This window comes from Danio aesculapii, chromosome 18 (genome assembly GCF_903798145.1).
Source record: "Danio aesculapii chromosome 18, fDanAes4.1, whole genome shotgun sequence".
Classification (NCBI taxonomy): domain Eukaryota; kingdom Metazoa; phylum Chordata; class Actinopteri; order Cypriniformes; family Danionidae; genus Danio; species Danio aesculapii.
Genome location: NC_079452.1, coordinates 55,861,059 through 55,879,299, shown reverse-complemented (window position 1 = coordinate 55,879,299; position 18,241 = coordinate 55,861,059). Strand labels below are relative to the sequence as shown.

Genomic DNA, 18,241 nt, shown 5'->3' with positions numbered 1-18,241 from the left:
AGACTGTTAGATCATGTTGTGCTTCATTTGACTTCAGAGTTCAGATGAAGTTTTCATTCAGTTCATTAATCATACTTTGTGAAGTATGTGCTGATAAACTACATTATAAATGCATTTGCATTGAAACTGCATTCAGGAAAGCCAGCGGTGCTGCACTTCACATGAAGGTTAGTACACGAGAGATTGAGAGATGCTTGTTTTAGGAATCTGTGAGTAGCATTTCATGTGATTTAAGAGAAATAGAGCTGATTTTGTACATTGCTTAGTCAATGAGCTGTTACCACTTTAAACCAAAAGATCAAGTGAAGGGTCTGATGGATATTCTTAATAAACTTAAGGAAACACTGGAAATAAGTCTCTTGAATCTAATCATTCTAGAAAATACTCGGATGATTAGCCCTTTGTTGAGTTACAGTGAAAGAAACTAACGTGCTGCTGCACTGATACACATTTCAAAAGTAACGACAGATCTTTTGTGCTTTGTGATGCATTTAAAATTAGTAATTTAGTACAGGGGTTCCCATACTTTTCACCCTGTAACCCCCAAAAATAACAATGCCTCTCATTTGCGACCCCCAATATTCTCTGAGGTGATTATAGATATATTATCCTTGCACACATACCAATGGCCCAAGTCTATTCATCGTTTAATTTTGTCACTCTGACACCTTCCTCTGTTCAGTTTTGGCCTGTTTTTATTTTATAATGAGTGCCGTAAAGGTGTCAAGGTTTAACCTGGTGCCATAAAATCAATGTGCTGCATCTGTCACTATTGCTGTGTCTTTAAAAGAATATAATAATATATTATTATATCACCCCAGGGGTCACAAAAAAACCCAAATGCTGGTGGATTTTTATTTGCATGTTGTTTTTTAATGTTTCTAATTAACATGTTAACAATGTTAGTATTACTATTTTGTTCTTCAGTAAGTTTTGGATAAAATATGGTCATTCTAATGGTTTAATAAAATGACTTTGATTTCCCCCCCCTAATTGCACCTAAATTAGTTATTGGGAATCACTAATTTAGTAGATTCTTTTGTCCAAGCAACTTGTAATTGAGGAGGCATTCAGCGATTTAACATGAAGAATCGATACACACAAGAAGGGCTAATTATATAAAGGAACTGTTAGTGCTCAGAGAATTAAGTTCTAGAGTGGGGGGGGGGGGGTGGTTGGGTGTTTCAGAGAGAGAGAGAGTTTCTACAGGTTTATCAAGCCCACTCACTGCAAATTTGATTGAAATAGATTACTGGAAATATTGTAGAGAATGTGAAAGTGAAATGATTGGGTAAATTTGCCATTAGTCATTAGGACAATGTCTGTAGCTAAAAAAAACTTGCATGGGATATTATTCACAATAAGGTCAATAAATAAGATTTAGAAAATAGAGAACAGCATGCTCATACCCACACATATGATGTGTCAGAGACGAGATCCAGTTTTGGTGTCCCACATCAAATAAGAGTTAGAAAGATTTTACATACATATAAAGCGTATTAAATTAAGGGTGAAATAATGCCCTATCCTCATTAAGGAAAGCTCCTTATGCTCATAAAAATGTAAATAAAGAGCATACATTTTAATATATGGGAAATAGCTGAAATGTACAACTGTAGTACATCTTTTTTTTTTTTTTTTGATTATTGAAAACCCATTTCTGTTCTAGACCTGTGCTCACCGGCCACTTTATTAGGTACACTTGTCCAATTGCTCGTTAACGCAAATTTCTAATCAGCCAATCACATGGCAGCATCTCAATGCATTTAGGCATGTAGACATGGTTAAGACGACCTGCTGCAGTTCAAACCGAGCATGTGGGCGCAAATGCCTTGTAGATGCCAGAGGTCAGAGGAGAAAGGCCAAGTTGTTTCCAGCTGATAGAAAGGCAACAGTCACTCAAATAACTACTCGTTACAACTGAGGTATGCAGAAGAGCATCTCTGAATGCACAACACATCAAACCTTGCGGCAGATTGCTAAAGCAGCAGAAGACCACACCGGGTGCCACTCCTGTCAGCTAAGAACAGGAAACTGAGGCTACGATTCACACAGACTCACCAAAATTGGACAATAGATGATTGGGGAAGAGTTGCCTAGTCTGATGAGCCAACAAATCTGCAGCAACTGCGTGATGTTATGTCAATATTGACTAAAATCTCTGAGGAATATTTCCAGTACCTCGTTGAATCTATGCCAGGAAGGATTTAGGCAGTTCTGAAGGCAAAAGTGGGTCTAACCCGGTATTTGTAAGGTGTACCTAATAAAGTGGCCAGTGAGTGTATAACGCCATTCACTGTTGATTCTGCTAGTGCTGTTTCAGTTTTAACAGAGCTCTAGAGTGATCGTTCAGTGAGATTGTTTTGTCATTTAGTAGGGCTGACTGATACTGGAAAAATTTAGTGCGATATTTTGCTTTTCTGTTGTATAGCTCTATTTAAAAAGAATTCTTTCATTTAGATTGATTGGGGTGATTTGGTAGGGGAGTGGATCATGCATAAAATCACAGATAAATGGAATAATGCAAAGATGAAGAAGAAATAAACAGTTCTTTATGGTTTTCTTTGGAGTTTAACAGTATTCAGGTACAGAAATTGAGTAAAAACATTTTAAAAAACTGTGTTGTCTTGATTGTATAAATAATTCATTAAAATATGTCTTTATACATGTTCTAAATGGAACAATTTGTTGTGCCTGAATACTTTAAACACAAAATGCTTACATAGTCATAGGCCTTAAAAACATGCGCAAATGATACAATTTCACTAGATTATTAAACTCTACAGCGGCTCCACACATCTTATGTGTTCTGAACACTGGCTCTCAGTCAACTGTAATCCCACATATAAACCCAACACAAACATGCTTGCAGCACATCAGGTTGCTGTTGTTTGACCTATGTTCCAGTGCACTCAGTAGTGTGCAGGTCCCAAATGGCGGAGAGGAGGTGGATGGGCAGAGAGCTGCTGGGAGCAGGAGAACAGTGTTCTGGGGCTTCCTGGAGGAGAGATCTCCTCGTCTGAACTCAGAAACACTCCTGCTGAAGTTCTGCTGGAACAAACGGTATACAATATGAAACGTGTCATACTGAGGTTAAATAGCAATAGAAATACATTTCTGAAGTTTGAATTCTTGTAGAAGTAAAATTATTTAATTTTTCAGTTTGTTGACACATCCAGCAGAGGGCAGCCTGGAACCAATGAAAGAACAGAAGAGCATTATTTCCTTGAGGCTCTATAAAAAGTGTCTAAACTGTAGCTCTCAGCCGTTTAAATTCTTGTCCATAACAATATTTATAGACCCAATCAAGTTTTTTTGTAATTAAAAAAAAAAGGAGATTTTAACCAACATCACATGTACACCCCAGGACTTCTATTTGATGTTTGTGTTTACATCTAGAAGATGCTTACTGCGATACATCTATTGGACGTCTCCTGTCAGATGTTAAATAGATGTTTGTATTTAGGATGTTTTAAATTGTTTGTAAAACAGACCTTTTAAAATGCCATTCCTATTCCTTACATAGATGTTTTCCAACCTAAATGCTCTTGAAAATATTTTATTTTTCATTTGTTTGATATCTGTGTGTATTTGTAGAATACTGGTAATTGACATTACTTGTAATCAAATACAGTAGCATACTGATAATCGACATGCAAAAAATGACCATATAAGGCCTATTATTTTTGTTATGGAGAAATATACAATTTGTGGCTGATATACGAATCATAAACGTCAGTGAATATATATAAATTTAGCAAACTAGCTACTCTAATTAGCTGACTGACAAGTTAACGGGCAAGGAAGGGATTTTCAACCATTAGCTGCAGGACAATACATCATTTTTTTCATCATATGTACAGCCGTAAAGCCGTATTCTTTGAATTTGGTCGAAAAACAAAATTTTAAACATTTGCTTATCGGAATAAAAAGCTTACGAAGCTAATGTGAATATTGAAATCACTCTACCATGTTTTGATGCTTTTATCTCGTTCGTTGATGCAGTTTTTGGGAAGTTTGTCTTACCCCTGGCGGCTGGTCGCAGCTCTGTCCCGCTGGCGGCGGTTCTTGAACCAGTTGCTGACTTGTGTTGCAGTGAGTCCTGTGGCTGCAGCCAAATCTCGTTTTTCTCGTGGCGAGGGATACGGTTTTCTGCAATACCACTCTCTCAGCACACTTCGAGACTTTTCCTGCCAGCAAAAAAATACACAAAAGCTTTTGCTATCACTTCCAAGAGGACTACTTCGAGACAACATCAGGTAGGCCTAACTTAAATCTGTGGTTCATAGGCCTATGCGGGATTCAATGCTCATACTGTTTACAGTCGCTGCAGGACCAATTTATAAAAACAACTCTTCCAAATCTCTTCAGACAGTTCTTACATATACTTTCAATTTGGGACGTAAATTTAACATTCGAAATGGACTAAAACTACAAAAAATATTCCAATTCAGACCTACTGATTCTTTTATAACTCTAGCAAAACCTAACAAACACAATTCGTCTTTCACAAAACAGCTTCAAAACCAGGGGCGTAGCAGACATTTTAAAAGTGGGGGGACGGCTGTATGAGCTCATATGTTCATATAATTATTAATCACCTGTTTCTAAATGGTCTGTCTCTAAAAGTGAGGGGGACAGATCCCCCCGTCCCCACGCCCCTGTTCAAAACACTAAATAGGTAGCATTACACAGATTTCTTAATAAAATAATAGTGTATAGTTTAAAAATGTATTGGGCCTACAGTAAAGTTCTATTCTACTGCCCATGCTATGGCTAAAATGTTGTCTTTTTAGATGATACAGCTGTACAAATGTTCATAAATAAATAATTTTGATAGTATTACATTTCTTAGATTTAGACCACATTGGAATAAGTGTGTTGCTACAATAATGTAAATAAAGCAAATGTTAAACTTTTTCAGTTTTATCTTTTGATAGGTTTTCATTTTTAACCAAACATTTTGGAAAAAGTAAGTAAATGTGCATTTCAGTCTGTGGATACACAAAATAAATTTGGTGAATTAATTTCACAAAAAGAAAATGCTAAGAAATGGTATTTATTAGTATTATTCATTACAAGTAATTACTATAAATAATACAATTAATATGATATTTATTAAACATCTAATAATCTTTTTATTATTTATAAACCTTTTTAAAGTGCGTAATAGTTTTGGTTGTTTGGAGTGAGAACATAATGTAACTGATGCATATTTTCAGTTCATTGAAGAATTTGAAGTCATTTAAGGGATAGTTAAACCCAAAACTGCAAATTTTTAAGCAGGAAACCTGTAATCATTGAATTGGAAAATAAGTTTTTGCCACTATAGAAGTCAATGATTACAGTTTTCCAGCTTTCTTCAAAATATCTTTAGTCTTCAATGGAATAAAGAAACTCACTAAGGTTTGGAGCCACTTGAGGGGCAGTAAATAGTAAATTTTCATTTTGGGGATAACTATCTCTTTAAAAGCATTTTTACTAATAACACACAATCCACAGTTTGCATGGGTGTCAACCTATTTCTGGAAATTGACCTTCAACCCTAAACACACAATTAGTTATGGTCTTTAGGCTCAAATGGAACGTCCATGCAAATTTGCTGAAGCTAAACTTCATTGGACGTTTACCCTCCAGGAGCATGATTGTTCATCTAGACTAGTGGCCTAGCCCATAGACTACTCACTTTGTGAAGAATTATGAAGTAAACTTATGTGCTAAACAAACTTAAACACCTTGAAGCAGTAGCTGGTTTCCTCTCCATCCCAGATGGTGCGAGGAAGAGGGAACTTGCGGCGGATGCGATACTTCCCCACAGCCCCAAGAGGGCGGCCCCGCTGCAGTTCAGCCTCCATGTAGTGCGCCCGGAGCCACAGCTGCTGGAGTAGAGGGTGACTGCTCGGGGAAAACACGTTCCCCTCTAACAAGGCGTACAGCTCTGTAAAACGGCAGTGGTGGAAGGCGACTGCAGCCCGTGCCTTCAACACACTCTCCTGACTCGGGCCAAAACCCATATACATGTTGGAAGATGTAGGAATTGAAGGTAAAGAGCATAAGAATGAAGACAAGCGATCCATGCTTCCACTTTGGAGAAGAACCTCACAAACACACGCCACCTGCTCAGGTGAGAAGCCCATCGCCATCACTGCAACAAAGGTCCTGGAAGGTCCCACAAAATGAGGAGAAATTGTCTGAGAAAGTTGTAAAATCAAATCAATCAAGTTAGTCACACTGGAGGAACCCAAAAGAGAACGGAGACCCGCTTCAAATCCAGTATTTGACTCCACTTGGCGGCAAGCCTCTCAAGAATACATTTGCAGAAGAAGTGTGCGAAACCGAAGAACCTTCTGATGGGAATGCAATGTAGAAACTCTCAGGTGATGGAGATCTCACAATAGTCCTTTTTGTTCTCTGGTGACGTGTTAGCCAATAAGTGCAGCCGATGAGTGTATCAGTTGTTTTTTTTTTTTAGCTGGTTTTACCTTCTCTGGCCACAAAGACCCGCCCAGACAACTTGGTACATGCAGGTAATCGGAGAGCATAGGGGTTAAAAAAACAGACAGGCACCAGCACACACACACACATACACAAACCTCTCCGACTGTGTTTGTATTTGTATCAATTACCTGAGGAAGATGTCAGGTGGACAAAGGAGTTTATTTAAATATGAAGGCAATCTTATTTCCTAATCAAATCAGGGTTCCAGCATTTGTTAGACAATTTGGTTAAAGATGGCACGGCTGAAATGTATACAGTATATTTATGCATGTAATGATGTGAAGGAGAACCGCGGGTGGTTTGTAGTTGGTGGGGGAAAACAGGGTTACAAACATTTGAGACAAAGAACACGTAGATAGCATTATATATATGTTTATTACATATCACAAAATGGAATATAAAAAATAAAATAACTATAAGGTACAAAACACACCTCTATAAAAAGAGATGCTGTTTACAATAAGGACGAAAGCTCCCTTTACTAAATGAAATGATCAAAAAACGTCTTTGGTTTGATCAGCTGCATAATGTTTCGTTTTTTTTTACGTGAAGCAAAAGTATTAAAAAGTGAACAGAACGAACATATATAATTCGGATGACTAAAATACATGTGCATTAACATAGTAATCATTACATTCTGGAGGACTAATAGCAATACTCAGGGACAAACACATACATGCACACGCAGTCATTCCCTTACTTTCCAAAAAGTCAAAACATTGTCCAGGTGCTTAAAAGAAAGAAAAAGGTAACTTTGGCAAGTCAATGGAACAATTCAAATGTAACATACATGTGTAAAATACAAACACTTTCATAAAAATCTATGAAATATAGATGCTGCTACACAAAGAATAACTCTTGTGTTATATCACAAAATGGAGTGTAAACCTAATCTACAAAGATAAAAAGATTATCATAGAATGACCCAGAAATGATTGATAAATGCCTGAAATATTGTTAAACTAACATAAACAGATGTATAAAGGTATAATTAAGGCTACTGTGCACATAAAGATAGCAAAATCTCACAGGCCTAACGTTTCACAAAAGCCTTAAATGTGTGATTGAATGGTTTAAAAATAGCACCAGATTTTGTAGGGTCAGGGGGGAGAAGGGAGTAAATGCTTCATGAATAAAAACAATAAAATGTGCAAAATATACAGAGACATACTCTGCATTAAACAAATTAGTCTGATGGTGATAATGACCTGTGTTGAAAAGTGACACATTTTTGTAGCTTCGAATCACCTAGACTAAATTGCATTTGATTAAAATAAAGGGTAGGTAAAGGCATTTTTGTAGTTATGTAGAAATTCCACAGTTAAATATATAACAGAAGTGATAAACAGGACAAGTAGAACAAGACAAAAACAAGAAGAAACATTTCGTTGTATTAGTACATGGTGAATTTGTAGTGTAAGAAGTGGCTGTTTTCAACAGTAAACAAATCTTAAGAGTTCAGTTATCATGTGGAACAGTTGCATAGACGATTCAGTACTTCAATTCCCTTTGGATGCAAGAACATATATATAGTCTCATGTTACAGGTTTGGAATGTCTGGGTCAGATCCATGAGTGGAAAACCAACATAAAGTTCTCAGTACGTTTTTGGTCTTACCAAAATGTACAGGGGTTACATTGTCAGCTTCACCATCAAGAACATACTGCAAGATTATGTATACATTGACTAAAAGACAACAGAAATAATATGAGTGCTTCACTGCATGTTCAAAATGTAATGTTCATATTCCAGGCACCTTGCCATCTTGAAATCTGGCACATGCTTAATATGTTTAAAGAGGAACTATTAAAACAGCACCTGAACCATGCATGCAGTGATGATCTAGTACATCCAATACAGAGTCACATTTAAAGGTTAATTTGTCAACAAGTCTCAACTTCCACTGAGTATTATGAATTATTCGATGAATTATACGTTCTGATTTTCCTCTCCCAGTGTAGGGTCCTGTTGGTGCATCTAGGGACTATTATGATCCACTTAAACAGGACAGCTGATGTTTGGACTCATTTCATACTTGATATAAAAATGTATGTACCTCTAGGTGTCTCTTATTAGGTCTCTAGAAGGTAAACCTAATATTCCTATTTATTCTTAAAAGATAAAAGCACTGTTTAGAGTCCTTGAATCTAAAAAAGACAAGTAACAAAAATGTAAGGCACAAAAGAAGGCATTCCCACATGCTCTTCTGTCCCAGGTAGAACAATCTTGATTGCTTTGAAATACGAGTGCCTTCTTACCACTGAGGGAGTCGTGTAAGCCCTTCTAAAATGTATCAAGCTCTGTTTCTTATCAAAGACATGGTTAACATGCAAACACACAAACTTAGATTCCTAAAGGTGAAAACTGTGTGCACAAATTTCTTAAGCAAAATGTTTCCTCAGTTTTTTTCATCTACAACAATTAAACCTTCTAAGTTTGCTGAAAGCATTGATTTCACAACTGAATTTAAAATCTAAGAATGGTTTGCATTAACAACTTTACTTAATGCTAAACGCAGCACTAACATTTGAAGTGAGGAAAGACTCAAACATCTGAAGTCCTAAATCATAGTTCCTCCCACTTCTGGGACATGATTGAATGCAATTCATGCATGCAGAGATATAATACTAGTTGCACATGGCCTCAACAGGCAGGTAGTTATAATCCCAGGTCATCATCCACAGGGACAGACTGCAGTTGTGTAAGAATTTTTGAATCCCCATCCATGTCCTCATCCAGATGAGAATCTCTCTCTATATCCTCACCCGGAGAAGGAGTGCCCAACAGGAGAGACTCTCCTCCTGGCAGGCCCAACAAAGCAGGGTCCTCTGGAAGATCCCCTTTCCCACGCATGTCAAATAATGTCAGACCGGAGGAAGAGGACAGTGGGACAGGACTCCAGGCTGGCTGGGAAAGGTGGTGCCCAGTTACCACTCCACTACAGATTGGACTGAGTGATAGCATGCTATCAGGGCTAAGAGCCTGCTGGGATTGTAGGACACTTGTAGGAGTTGGAGTGCTGGAAGAGTCTGGGGTGTTAGGAGAGGCCCCTGGGGTTGTATTGGCAGTGGTCCCTGGCTCAGGGCTGCAATAAAGTGCAGAGGAGCCAACAAACCCCAAAGGAGATGATTGTAGTGAATTTGAGGTTTGAGCAATAAGGGGAGGTGCTGGTTGATTGTCAGGTGAATGTACAGTAGAGATTTGCGAATCAAGGTTACTGTTGCTTGAGACTGAATTGTCTGGGATGGACTTGACAGGCATGCTGGCAAACTGAATGCCAGCTGGGATAGTGAGTATAAGTTTGCCATTTTTAACACTTAGGATGGGGTTGCTCCCGATGCCACCTGCTAACAAGATATTGCCTGGAGACAAACATAGAATAAAGATCTTATTTAAGACAAAACAAACAAGAATAATTTTCCACTTCTGGTTAATAATTATGGCCTACCTGGAGAGGCAGTTGGGAGCTTAATCACTCCAGAGTTGAGAAGTTGAACACCTGGAATGCTTCCGGTAGGGACACTCTGAGGGGGCCCTATTGGGCTCAAGCGTATTGGTCCCTGGGCAACACTCAAACCTGTTCCAGCTCCAGATGTTAGAATCTGGAAAGCACCTCCATGGGACGGAATGGATAGAGATGGAGCTGCTGGGACCACCTGAGGAAAGGAGAAGGTTCCAGTTGGAGTTCCCGCAATGGATGATACGGGCATAAGTTGAGGCAGTGACAGGGGGACCATTTGGCTTGAGTCTTTGGTTTGAGATATAGGTACAACTTGAGTTGGGGAAGAGATGGGTATGATTTGTGTCCCCATAGAGGTCTGTATCTGTGGAAGAGAGGCTAAAGTAGATTCATTTCCTAGCTGAGGTGTAAGTACTTGTGTAACTTGCCCATCAGCAATCTGTGGGAGTGTTAAAGCACTGCTGGTAGTTAATGTGACTGAGCCATTTTGAGGCTGTGCTTGAGCAAGTCTTGGACCCATGTGAAAAGTCTGTGTCTGAAACTGGGGAATGGAGACTTGGGATAACTGGGGGTTGACTGGGGAGACTGGAACAAGCTGAGGGCGGGATGATACTGTGGTCCCAGATGGTGGCTGCATCAATTGAGATACTGGAACACCCTGTATTGATGGCACTACCTGGGGTAAAGACAGCACCTGTGGGCTAGAGATAGAGCTGCAAGTTGGAGACAGAGCTTCAGCCTTTCCTAATACAACAATTTCCTGTGGCTGTGTGGGCTGTAGTGGTACTATAGGACTTGAGATGACTGAACTCACAGAGCCAGGTATTGATGCAGATATACTATTTGGGGCCAGCATTCCTGAAGAAAGAGATGTAGAAGAGATGACAGAAGTGGAGATGGCAGGCAAGGACATAGAGATTGCAGGCACTAGGTGAGTATTATCTGTATTCTTTAAGGCCTCTGGAAGACTGATGAAATCCAGTGGAGAGACATTGCTACTGGTTGATTTTGTGTCCTCGCTAATAGGTAGAGGTATTGTGCTGGTTAGACTGGCTTGTGGATTTAGAACCACAGTGGTCAGGTTGCCCTGGGCCTCCAAATCACTAATGCCCCGTTCATCTTTGGAGATTACTTGAGCCCCATTAAGTAGCAATGGCGCATTAGCTGTAACAGGACTGAGTGTGACTGTGTGGCCATCGCTCAGTGTCAACCCATTAATGATGACTCCAGTTCCTGCCCCTGAGAGAATAGGGCTCCCATTGAGCAGCAGTGGATGAGGGCTTGTAAGGAATCCCCCAGGGCTGTTGAGAACAAGTTGACCAGTACCACAAGGAGCACCAGGGACAGATATGAGGGAAGCATTGGAGCTGCCTGTCTCTTGAGCAGCAGGTTTGTCAGTAATATCCTCCAGATCACACTTGCTGGCTTCATCTTCTGTGCTGTGGTTCCCATCAGATTCACTATAAAAAGAAATGTTACATTCAGTTAAATAGTGATATGCTTGTTACTCGAGCAGAAATCTCTAGACCAGGGGTGTCCAAACGCAGATTTTAGTTCCAACTTGCTTCAACACACCTGCAAGGATGTTTCTAGAAAGCCTTGTAAAGCTGTGGTCACACTAGAGTTTGAGCTTGCGAAATTCTGTACTACGGCGCTGCGAAAAGCGATGGGATTAAACAAGATGATTAGACATTTAAAAAAGTGAGCGATTAGTCCATTTTAAATTTCTGTCCAGAGAGGTCAAGTTTTGATTTTCAATTGGTCTCGCGTGGTTAAGTGATAAGTGTTAAAACATAAAGTCTAGTGTGACCGCAGCTTAAGAGCTTGATTAGCTGGCCCAGGTGTGTCTGATTGGGGTTGGAACTAAACTTTGCAGGACACCAGCCCTCCAGGACCGTGTTTGGACACCCTTGCTCTAGACCACTGCCAATTTGCTGTGCATACTGTCACTGATACACATCTAAATTGTACACCTGTAAGACAAGCTAAAAACAGTGTTCAATGTTATTTTTTTAACCAAAACTAAAGTAATTGTTACTTAAAGGAACATCACACTTTGTTTAGAAATAGGCTCATTTCACAACTCCCCTGCTTGAGCCCCTGCCCTTTTTCTTTTTTCAGGGACAGTGCCCTTTTATCTGGGGTCGGCGGGTCATTGTAATTTTTTAAAAATTATAAGTCAATATATGTATATTTAAGTGCATATTCTGTCTGCGATCTGTGGACAGATTTACCTTACAATGAAACAAACGTTTCTTGTTTAGCTACTCCGAACAAGCCATTTCTGCCTGTGATGCGACTCTAAAGAGGATTCTACCGATTTGATACACTCGTTAGCAGAATGAGGTGTAAAAGTGAAGTCTATCTGCGTAGCAATTCTAGCTGACCTCTATCACTGTAGAACATTATGATCGGCTGAATTACATTCCTCCGTCAATTGTCTTCTTTACAGTGTGGAGGTGAGGAATGATTAACGAAAGACCCAAAGAAAATATTGTCAGTTAGTCTCGCTAATATCCATAAAATGATGACATGAAACATTAGCTCAAGTTTAGCCAAGGCAATATATCATGGGCACACAGGCTAGCTTAATAGAGAAAAGACAGCTGAATAATGAAAGTATGCCCCTCTTTTGTCTAGTCATTTATTCTGAACATATAATGTTAGGCTACTTGACTAGAAACAAGGACAAAATATGCAAATTGTATCTAGCCTGTTCTTGTGATAAAATTAGTGAATTCTAAAGCAGACCAAGCATGATGTTTAATAATAGGGGTGCAATGGTTCAATCTACTCACAGTTCGGTTTTGTTTCACGGTTTTAGGGTCATGGTTTTGGTGCGGTATGGTTTGTTCTTTGCTAGAAAAAAAATGCCTATTGAACAATTCAAATAACATTAAACATATTTATTGGGTCTAAAACACTTGACAATGCAACAGCTTCACACATATGACTGTAAATTTGCATGTTCTGGCATTAATTCAATAAAAGTAGGGCATTTTGAAAATTGTGTGTTCAAATAAATTGCTTAAGTAAATAAGCTTAAATTTCCCCTTTTTCTGTTTCACATCTTGACTCAAAAGTCTCAACCAATTATGCAGATATTTGAATTGTCAACACATCTTAATAATTGAGAACTTTTAAAGTATTGATTACTTCTGTTTACATTATGCTTGCCTTAAGGCAACAATGCTTTTTTATTTATGATTTCTATATGATTTTGGTATGATTCGAGAGAGCTCCGTTTCACTTAGCACCATCGCAATGAATGAAACTTAAGCAAAGAGAGAGCGTTCGGGTCTTGTTTCCAAATTCAGCAGGAACAGTCAGTCAAGAAGAAAAGTGTTCTAGCAGACAGTGGGTAAACGGAGTGAATAGCGGGAGTGATCGGGTGCGGAAGAACACCCAGAAGGAGAGGGACTGAAGTAACAGACCTGTTGCATGTCCGCGTCCGTATGGGACGGTTCTGGGTCTGGACACGGACCTCAATCTGCCTGTTAGCAGTAGCGGCGCAAGCTTAACTGGAGCTCTAGGCAAACTGCGGTCGTGCCGCGGACGAAAATGAATAACGGGGAGGGGTGGGCATGCGTGTTGAGTCTCCATGCCGCCCCTTGTAAGATACCGGCGTTTGTGACACCCTTTCCCGAACGAAAGTGAAGAGTGGGGAGGGGGGTGTAGAGTTTCTTTCCCGCCCCTTGTAAGATACCAGCATGCGTGCCGCCCTTTTGCGGATGAAAGTGAAGAGCGGGTGGGGTTTTGAGTTTCTATGCCGCCCCTTGTAAGATACCGCTATCGTGCTGGCCCTTCGCAGACAAAAGTGAAGAAGCTCGATCGCCCACATTGCCCATGCCTAAATCTACCACTGCCTGTTAGTGACCACTGATCTAGGCTACAATAAAAAAATGGCATTTGTTATGTTTTTGTGGCTGGTTTGAGTGTCTGTTGAAACACTGGCAGCAATGCGCTGTGATTTGGCCTCATCTGCGCATTTACGCTTCATCTCCTTCACTTGCTATGCTGAAACACAGAAACTCCACACGCACACACCGACACGTGAGGAAACGGATTTACATAGGTGATTGGACAGGTCTTCGCACGTGCAATTGATGGGAAAGGAAATCATACAAACGTGGAACTGCTTTGTTGCAATTGTTTTTATTAACAAACTAATATTAATAATATATATTCTGAACTGCGGATCACAGGGCGCAGCGAATCGTGGGAGGACAACGGGACCATACTTTTTTTTTTTTTACGGAGAACCGTTGCATCCCTATTTAGTAAGCATTATTTGGTATCTTCTTACTATTGAAGTCAGTGGCTCTCCGTGTCCAACCTTTTTCAAATATCTTATTTTTGTTTAACAGAATGGTTTGGAACTACTGAAGGGTGAGTATATGGTGAATTTTTGTGTGAATTATCCTTCAGTGTATTTATTTCTAAAAAATAAATGAGAAAAGTGGGGCAGCACGATTGCAACAGTGGGTAGCAAAATCACCTCACAGCAAGAAGGTCGCTGGTTCGAGCCCCGGCTGGGTCAGTTGGCATTTCTGTGTGGAGTTTGCATGTTCTCCCCGTGTTCACGTGGGTTTCCTCCGGGTGCTCCGGTTTCCCCCACAAGTCCAAAAACATGTGCTACAAGCTAAATTGTCTGTTGTGTGTGTGTGTAATTGTCTGTTGTGTGTGTGTGTGTGTGTGTGTATTTTTCCCAGTGATGGGTTGCAGGAAGGGCATTCGCTGCGTAAACAATATGCTGGATAAGTTGGCGGTTCATTCCGCTGTGGTGACCCCAGATTAATAATGAAACTAAGCCGAAGTGTTATTTTTTTCCACTAAGTGATGTAAAATGTTGTGTTCCTTTAAACACCATTTATACTTCTGTGTCAAGTATATGCAGTTGTTATGGAGTAGCCTCTGTGTAGTGGTATACCAGGATACACACATCCTGCTATACCAGAACACAAAAGTATAAAAATGCTTGCAATACCAATGACTATGTGCATAGCTTAGGAAGTATGCTAAACCATTCACTCCATGCAGAAGAATAAACTGATCTTTTGTTAACTTAAAAGGAAATGTGTAAGAAAACAGTCATTTTCATTTACTTAAAGTTTAACTAAAATTGAAATTAATATTAGGATTATTATGCACACAACAAAATTCCTGAAATTAAAATGAGCAGTGAAAATATGAAAACTTTTAACAACAATTCTAGCAATTAGGAACTACAATAGTTACTCAATGATACTTAAATAACTACCACAGACCATAATATATTTACATTTTAAACATATCAACAAGTCACCATATGTACATAGTCTGCAGGCTGTCTCAAACGTGCATCAAAAATAACAGAAAAAAAGAACATATTCAGACATTTCTATTCACAACTACTTCATAAACACCCAGTGTAAACACAAACTGTACAACAGGTGTTGTTGTTGTTTTTTTTGCAATTAATTATATAACACAATAAAAAATATTGTTAATATACATCTGTACAAAATATGGGTGCTATCAGGAAATATCCGGCTGAATACTAAACAGAGCTTATATAGTTTCTATTGGTGTTAACATAAACTTAATAAACTAATTCTAATTATTGATGAATTATTAATTCATGCCTCATTGACCAAACCAAAGCCAGCTTCATATAAGAGTAATTAGCTTCAGTCTTGCAAATCTGCAAATAGAACAATATCATTAACAAAAATGATTTTAGCATAACCCAGGTGTTAAGAGTGAAACACCGGAACCACAAGCGGAGGCTATTAGAATGTTTTAAACTGTATTCAACTTGTCCACAGATTATATGTGGCTTACTTCCAGTCCAGTTTAAGTAGCCCATCCTTAAATCACATAAATATTTAGATTTAATTTATCTCATCCACTATTCTCTCTGTCCTGAGATTTACAGGCCATGGACACAGAAAGATACTGTGGTGCAGGATTTCAGGAAACTCGAGCCACTCCTGGCGCCCCTATCTCACATTTCACAACAAAGCAACATGCTTTCAGTCAGTTTTCTGAGACCTCCTTGTCATTTTCACTTTATCAATGAGTTTGCTATCTAGACAAACATCCCACCTTCACAACTGTATCAACCATTTGTTTACAAACAAACGCTTTAACAAAGTTTTTATGTGCATAACTTAAATATTTAATAAATACAACACTATCTTTATCTATAGCACACCGAGGAGGCCTTAAAGTAAAATGAGACTGTTAGCTTTATTCTATTCAGATGTCAAGATGACGGGTTGCCCTAGTGTAAACCTCGCACATAGAAGAGGTTTGTTTACCGCTTTACTCTCTCGGTTTGGCTCAAGAATGTTTCTTTTGGGCCTGAAAGACGTGAACTCGCAATTAAGAACGTTTACCTTTTGCTGTTGGTACCGGACGGGGTCCGGTCCCTCTGTCGGCGATTCTTAAACCAGTTGCTCACTTGAGTCAAAGAAAGTCCGGTAACTTTGGCCAAATTCTTCTTCTCGGCCGGAGTGGGATACCTGTTGATCTTGTAACATTCCTTCAGAGCGTTGCGCGACTTCTCCTTGAAGCAGTACACCGTCTCCTCTCCGTCCCAAATGGTTTTGGGCAAAGGAAACTTTTTGCGCAGCCGATATTTATCCACGGCGCCCAGACTGCGACCCCGGGACCTCTCAGCCTCCTTGTATCGCGCCTTCAAGTAGAGGTCTTGCAGGAACCCATGGTTACTCGGGTGGAAGTCGTGACTGTCCAGGATGGCGTACAACTCTTTGAATTCGTCCCGGTGGAAAGAGACCAGAGCCTGGGCCTTCAACAGGGTCTCGTTGCCACGTAGCAGATCGGACGAAGGAGGGATGGTGGCGAGGAATCTCCACAGGCGATCCACATTGCCCGCTTGCAGGAGCGCTTCGCACAGACACGCGACTTGATCGGTGGAAAAACTGAGCGCCGAGTTCTGGAAGCTCTGGAGCAGTTGTTCCGAAACTTCGTCCGGGTCCGTCTCCTCTTTCACTTTGGCTTCATTTTGCGTGGTCTCCTTTGGGCCTTTTTTAGATTGTTCTGTGGACTCCAAAGACAAGGAAGCCATTTTTATTTTAACTTTTTTCCTTCAAGTTCCTCCTCCCTCCCCTTCTGTGTCTCTCTCCCATTCTCCCGTAGGCGAGTGAGCGCTGCAGCAGAGAGACGCGTCACGCCCCTGCGTTTCGTCAACCTCCCCCATCTACATCCACCAGCACACACACACACACACACACACACACTACAGGCCTGCTGCTTCAGTACCGTTGTGCAATACTCTTTTTTTTTAAAGCACATTTGTTTCACATTGAGATACAAACAATAAACACGTCTTGGATAGTTTATAGGTTGGATAGCATGAAACAAAGTCGCATGCAGACCTTTCAGTTTTTGTTTACGCTTTATAAAAATGTCTGTTTTCTTTTATTTTACATAAGTTAATGCTTTAACATTAGCAGCAAGCAATACACTTTACAGTAATAATTAACCTTTAAATTGTTCATGTTCTTTTTATTTCTCCGGAAGTTAACAGACACGAGTTTTAATTTAAGAATATATTCTTGGTGACTCTATTTCCAATTTTAAATCTCAGGTAAACACTTTTCTGTTCAGGATTGCTTCTAATGATTTCCTGGTCTAATATCCTGTCTACTATTTTTTTCTTTCCTTACGTTTTGTGTTTTTTTATGATGTGCTTGGGACATATTGTCAGGTGTCCTTGAGTGTTTTGAAAGGTGCCTATCAATAAAAGGTATTATTATTAATATTATAGTATTGATGCATGTGTAAAAGCTCAGATTAACGTTTAAATAATAATATTATATATATATAATATATAATATTATTATTATTGCATTACAATTGTTACTTCTGGTTAATTCAGTTTTTTTAAAATGAAACCTACTTTATTGTATGACTTCATATACTTTTAAAGAAGCTTATTCTGCTCATCAAGGCTGAATTTATTTAATCAATAATACAGTAAATATTTACAGAACAGTTTAAAATTGTTATTCCTCAAATTTTATTGTTATACTTTTTAGATGAGTTAGCTAAATTAACCCAAGAAACATTTCTTTCAAACTTAGCTAAAATATAAGAAGTTATAAGTTGTGTATATGAATGTATATATTAAATAATTTATACATATTTGTATTACAAAAAATACATGTTATTTAAGATTCATTTGCACTTTCTGTTTGTTTATTTTTTTGAATGATGTCTGCTTTGACACTCTTGTTGTTAAAGACTTCACCATAGTGAATTTATGAAAAAAAAATT

The 18,241-nt window shown here is 39.0% G+C and overlaps 2 protein-coding genes across 2 annotated transcripts; both read right to left on the bottom strand.

Moving 5' to 3' along the window:
• Window positions 1–2,748: 2,748 nt before the first annotated feature.
• Window positions 2,749–6,143, bottom strand: six9 (SIX homeobox 9). The gene is made up of 3 exons (XM_056478507.1): window positions 5,736–6,143; window positions 4,027–4,190; window positions 2,749–3,048 (listed from the first exon to the last, which is right to left on the bottom strand). The coding sequence occupies exons 1-3, from the start codon at window positions 6,141–6,143 to the stop codon at window positions 2,913–2,915; spliced, it is 708 nt and encodes a 235-aa protein (XP_056334482.1). The 3' UTR covers window positions 2,749–2,912.
• Window positions 6,144–6,870: 727 nt separating this feature from the next.
• Window positions 6,871–17,108, bottom strand: six5 (SIX homeobox 5). Its single transcript, XM_056478136.1, has 3 exons — window positions 16,339–17,108; window positions 9,947–11,418; window positions 6,871–9,860 (listed from the first exon to the last, which is right to left on the bottom strand). Exons 1-3 carry the CDS (start codon window positions 17,028–17,030, stop codon window positions 9,157–9,159), a joined length of 2,868 nt encoding a protein of 955 aa, XP_056334111.1. The 5' UTR covers window positions 17,031–17,108; the 3' UTR covers window positions 6,871–9,156.
• Window positions 17,109–18,241: the final 1,133 nt, after the last annotated feature.

Bases quoted from the DNA above. Each gene is read 5' to 3' on its own strand.
- six9 (XM_056478507.1), bottom strand. From the start codon at position 6,143: ATGGCGATGGGCTTCTCACCTGAGCAGGTGGCGTGTGTTTGTGAGGTT. The intron at 4,191-5,735 runs GTGTTTAAGTTT...TTTTGCTGGCAG, and splicing joins AAACCAGCTACTGCTTCAAG to GAAAAGTCTCGAAGTGTGCT. The intron at 3,049-4,026 runs GTAAGACAAACT...TTGTTCCAGCAG, and splicing joins GCTGCGACCAGCCGCCAGGG to AACTTCAGCAGGAGTGTTTC.
- six5 (XM_056478136.1), bottom strand. From the start codon at position 17,030: ATGGCTTCCTTGTCTTTGGAGTCCACAGAACAATCTAAAAAAGGCCCA. The intron at 11,419-16,338 runs GTAAACGTTCTT...TTCTTTTTATAG, and splicing joins TCCGGTACCAACAGCAAAAG to TGAATCTGATGGGAACCACA. The intron at 9,861-9,946 runs GTAGGCCATAAT...GTTTGTCTCCAG, and splicing joins GCTCCCAACTGCCTCTCCAG to GCAATATCTTGTTAGCAGGT.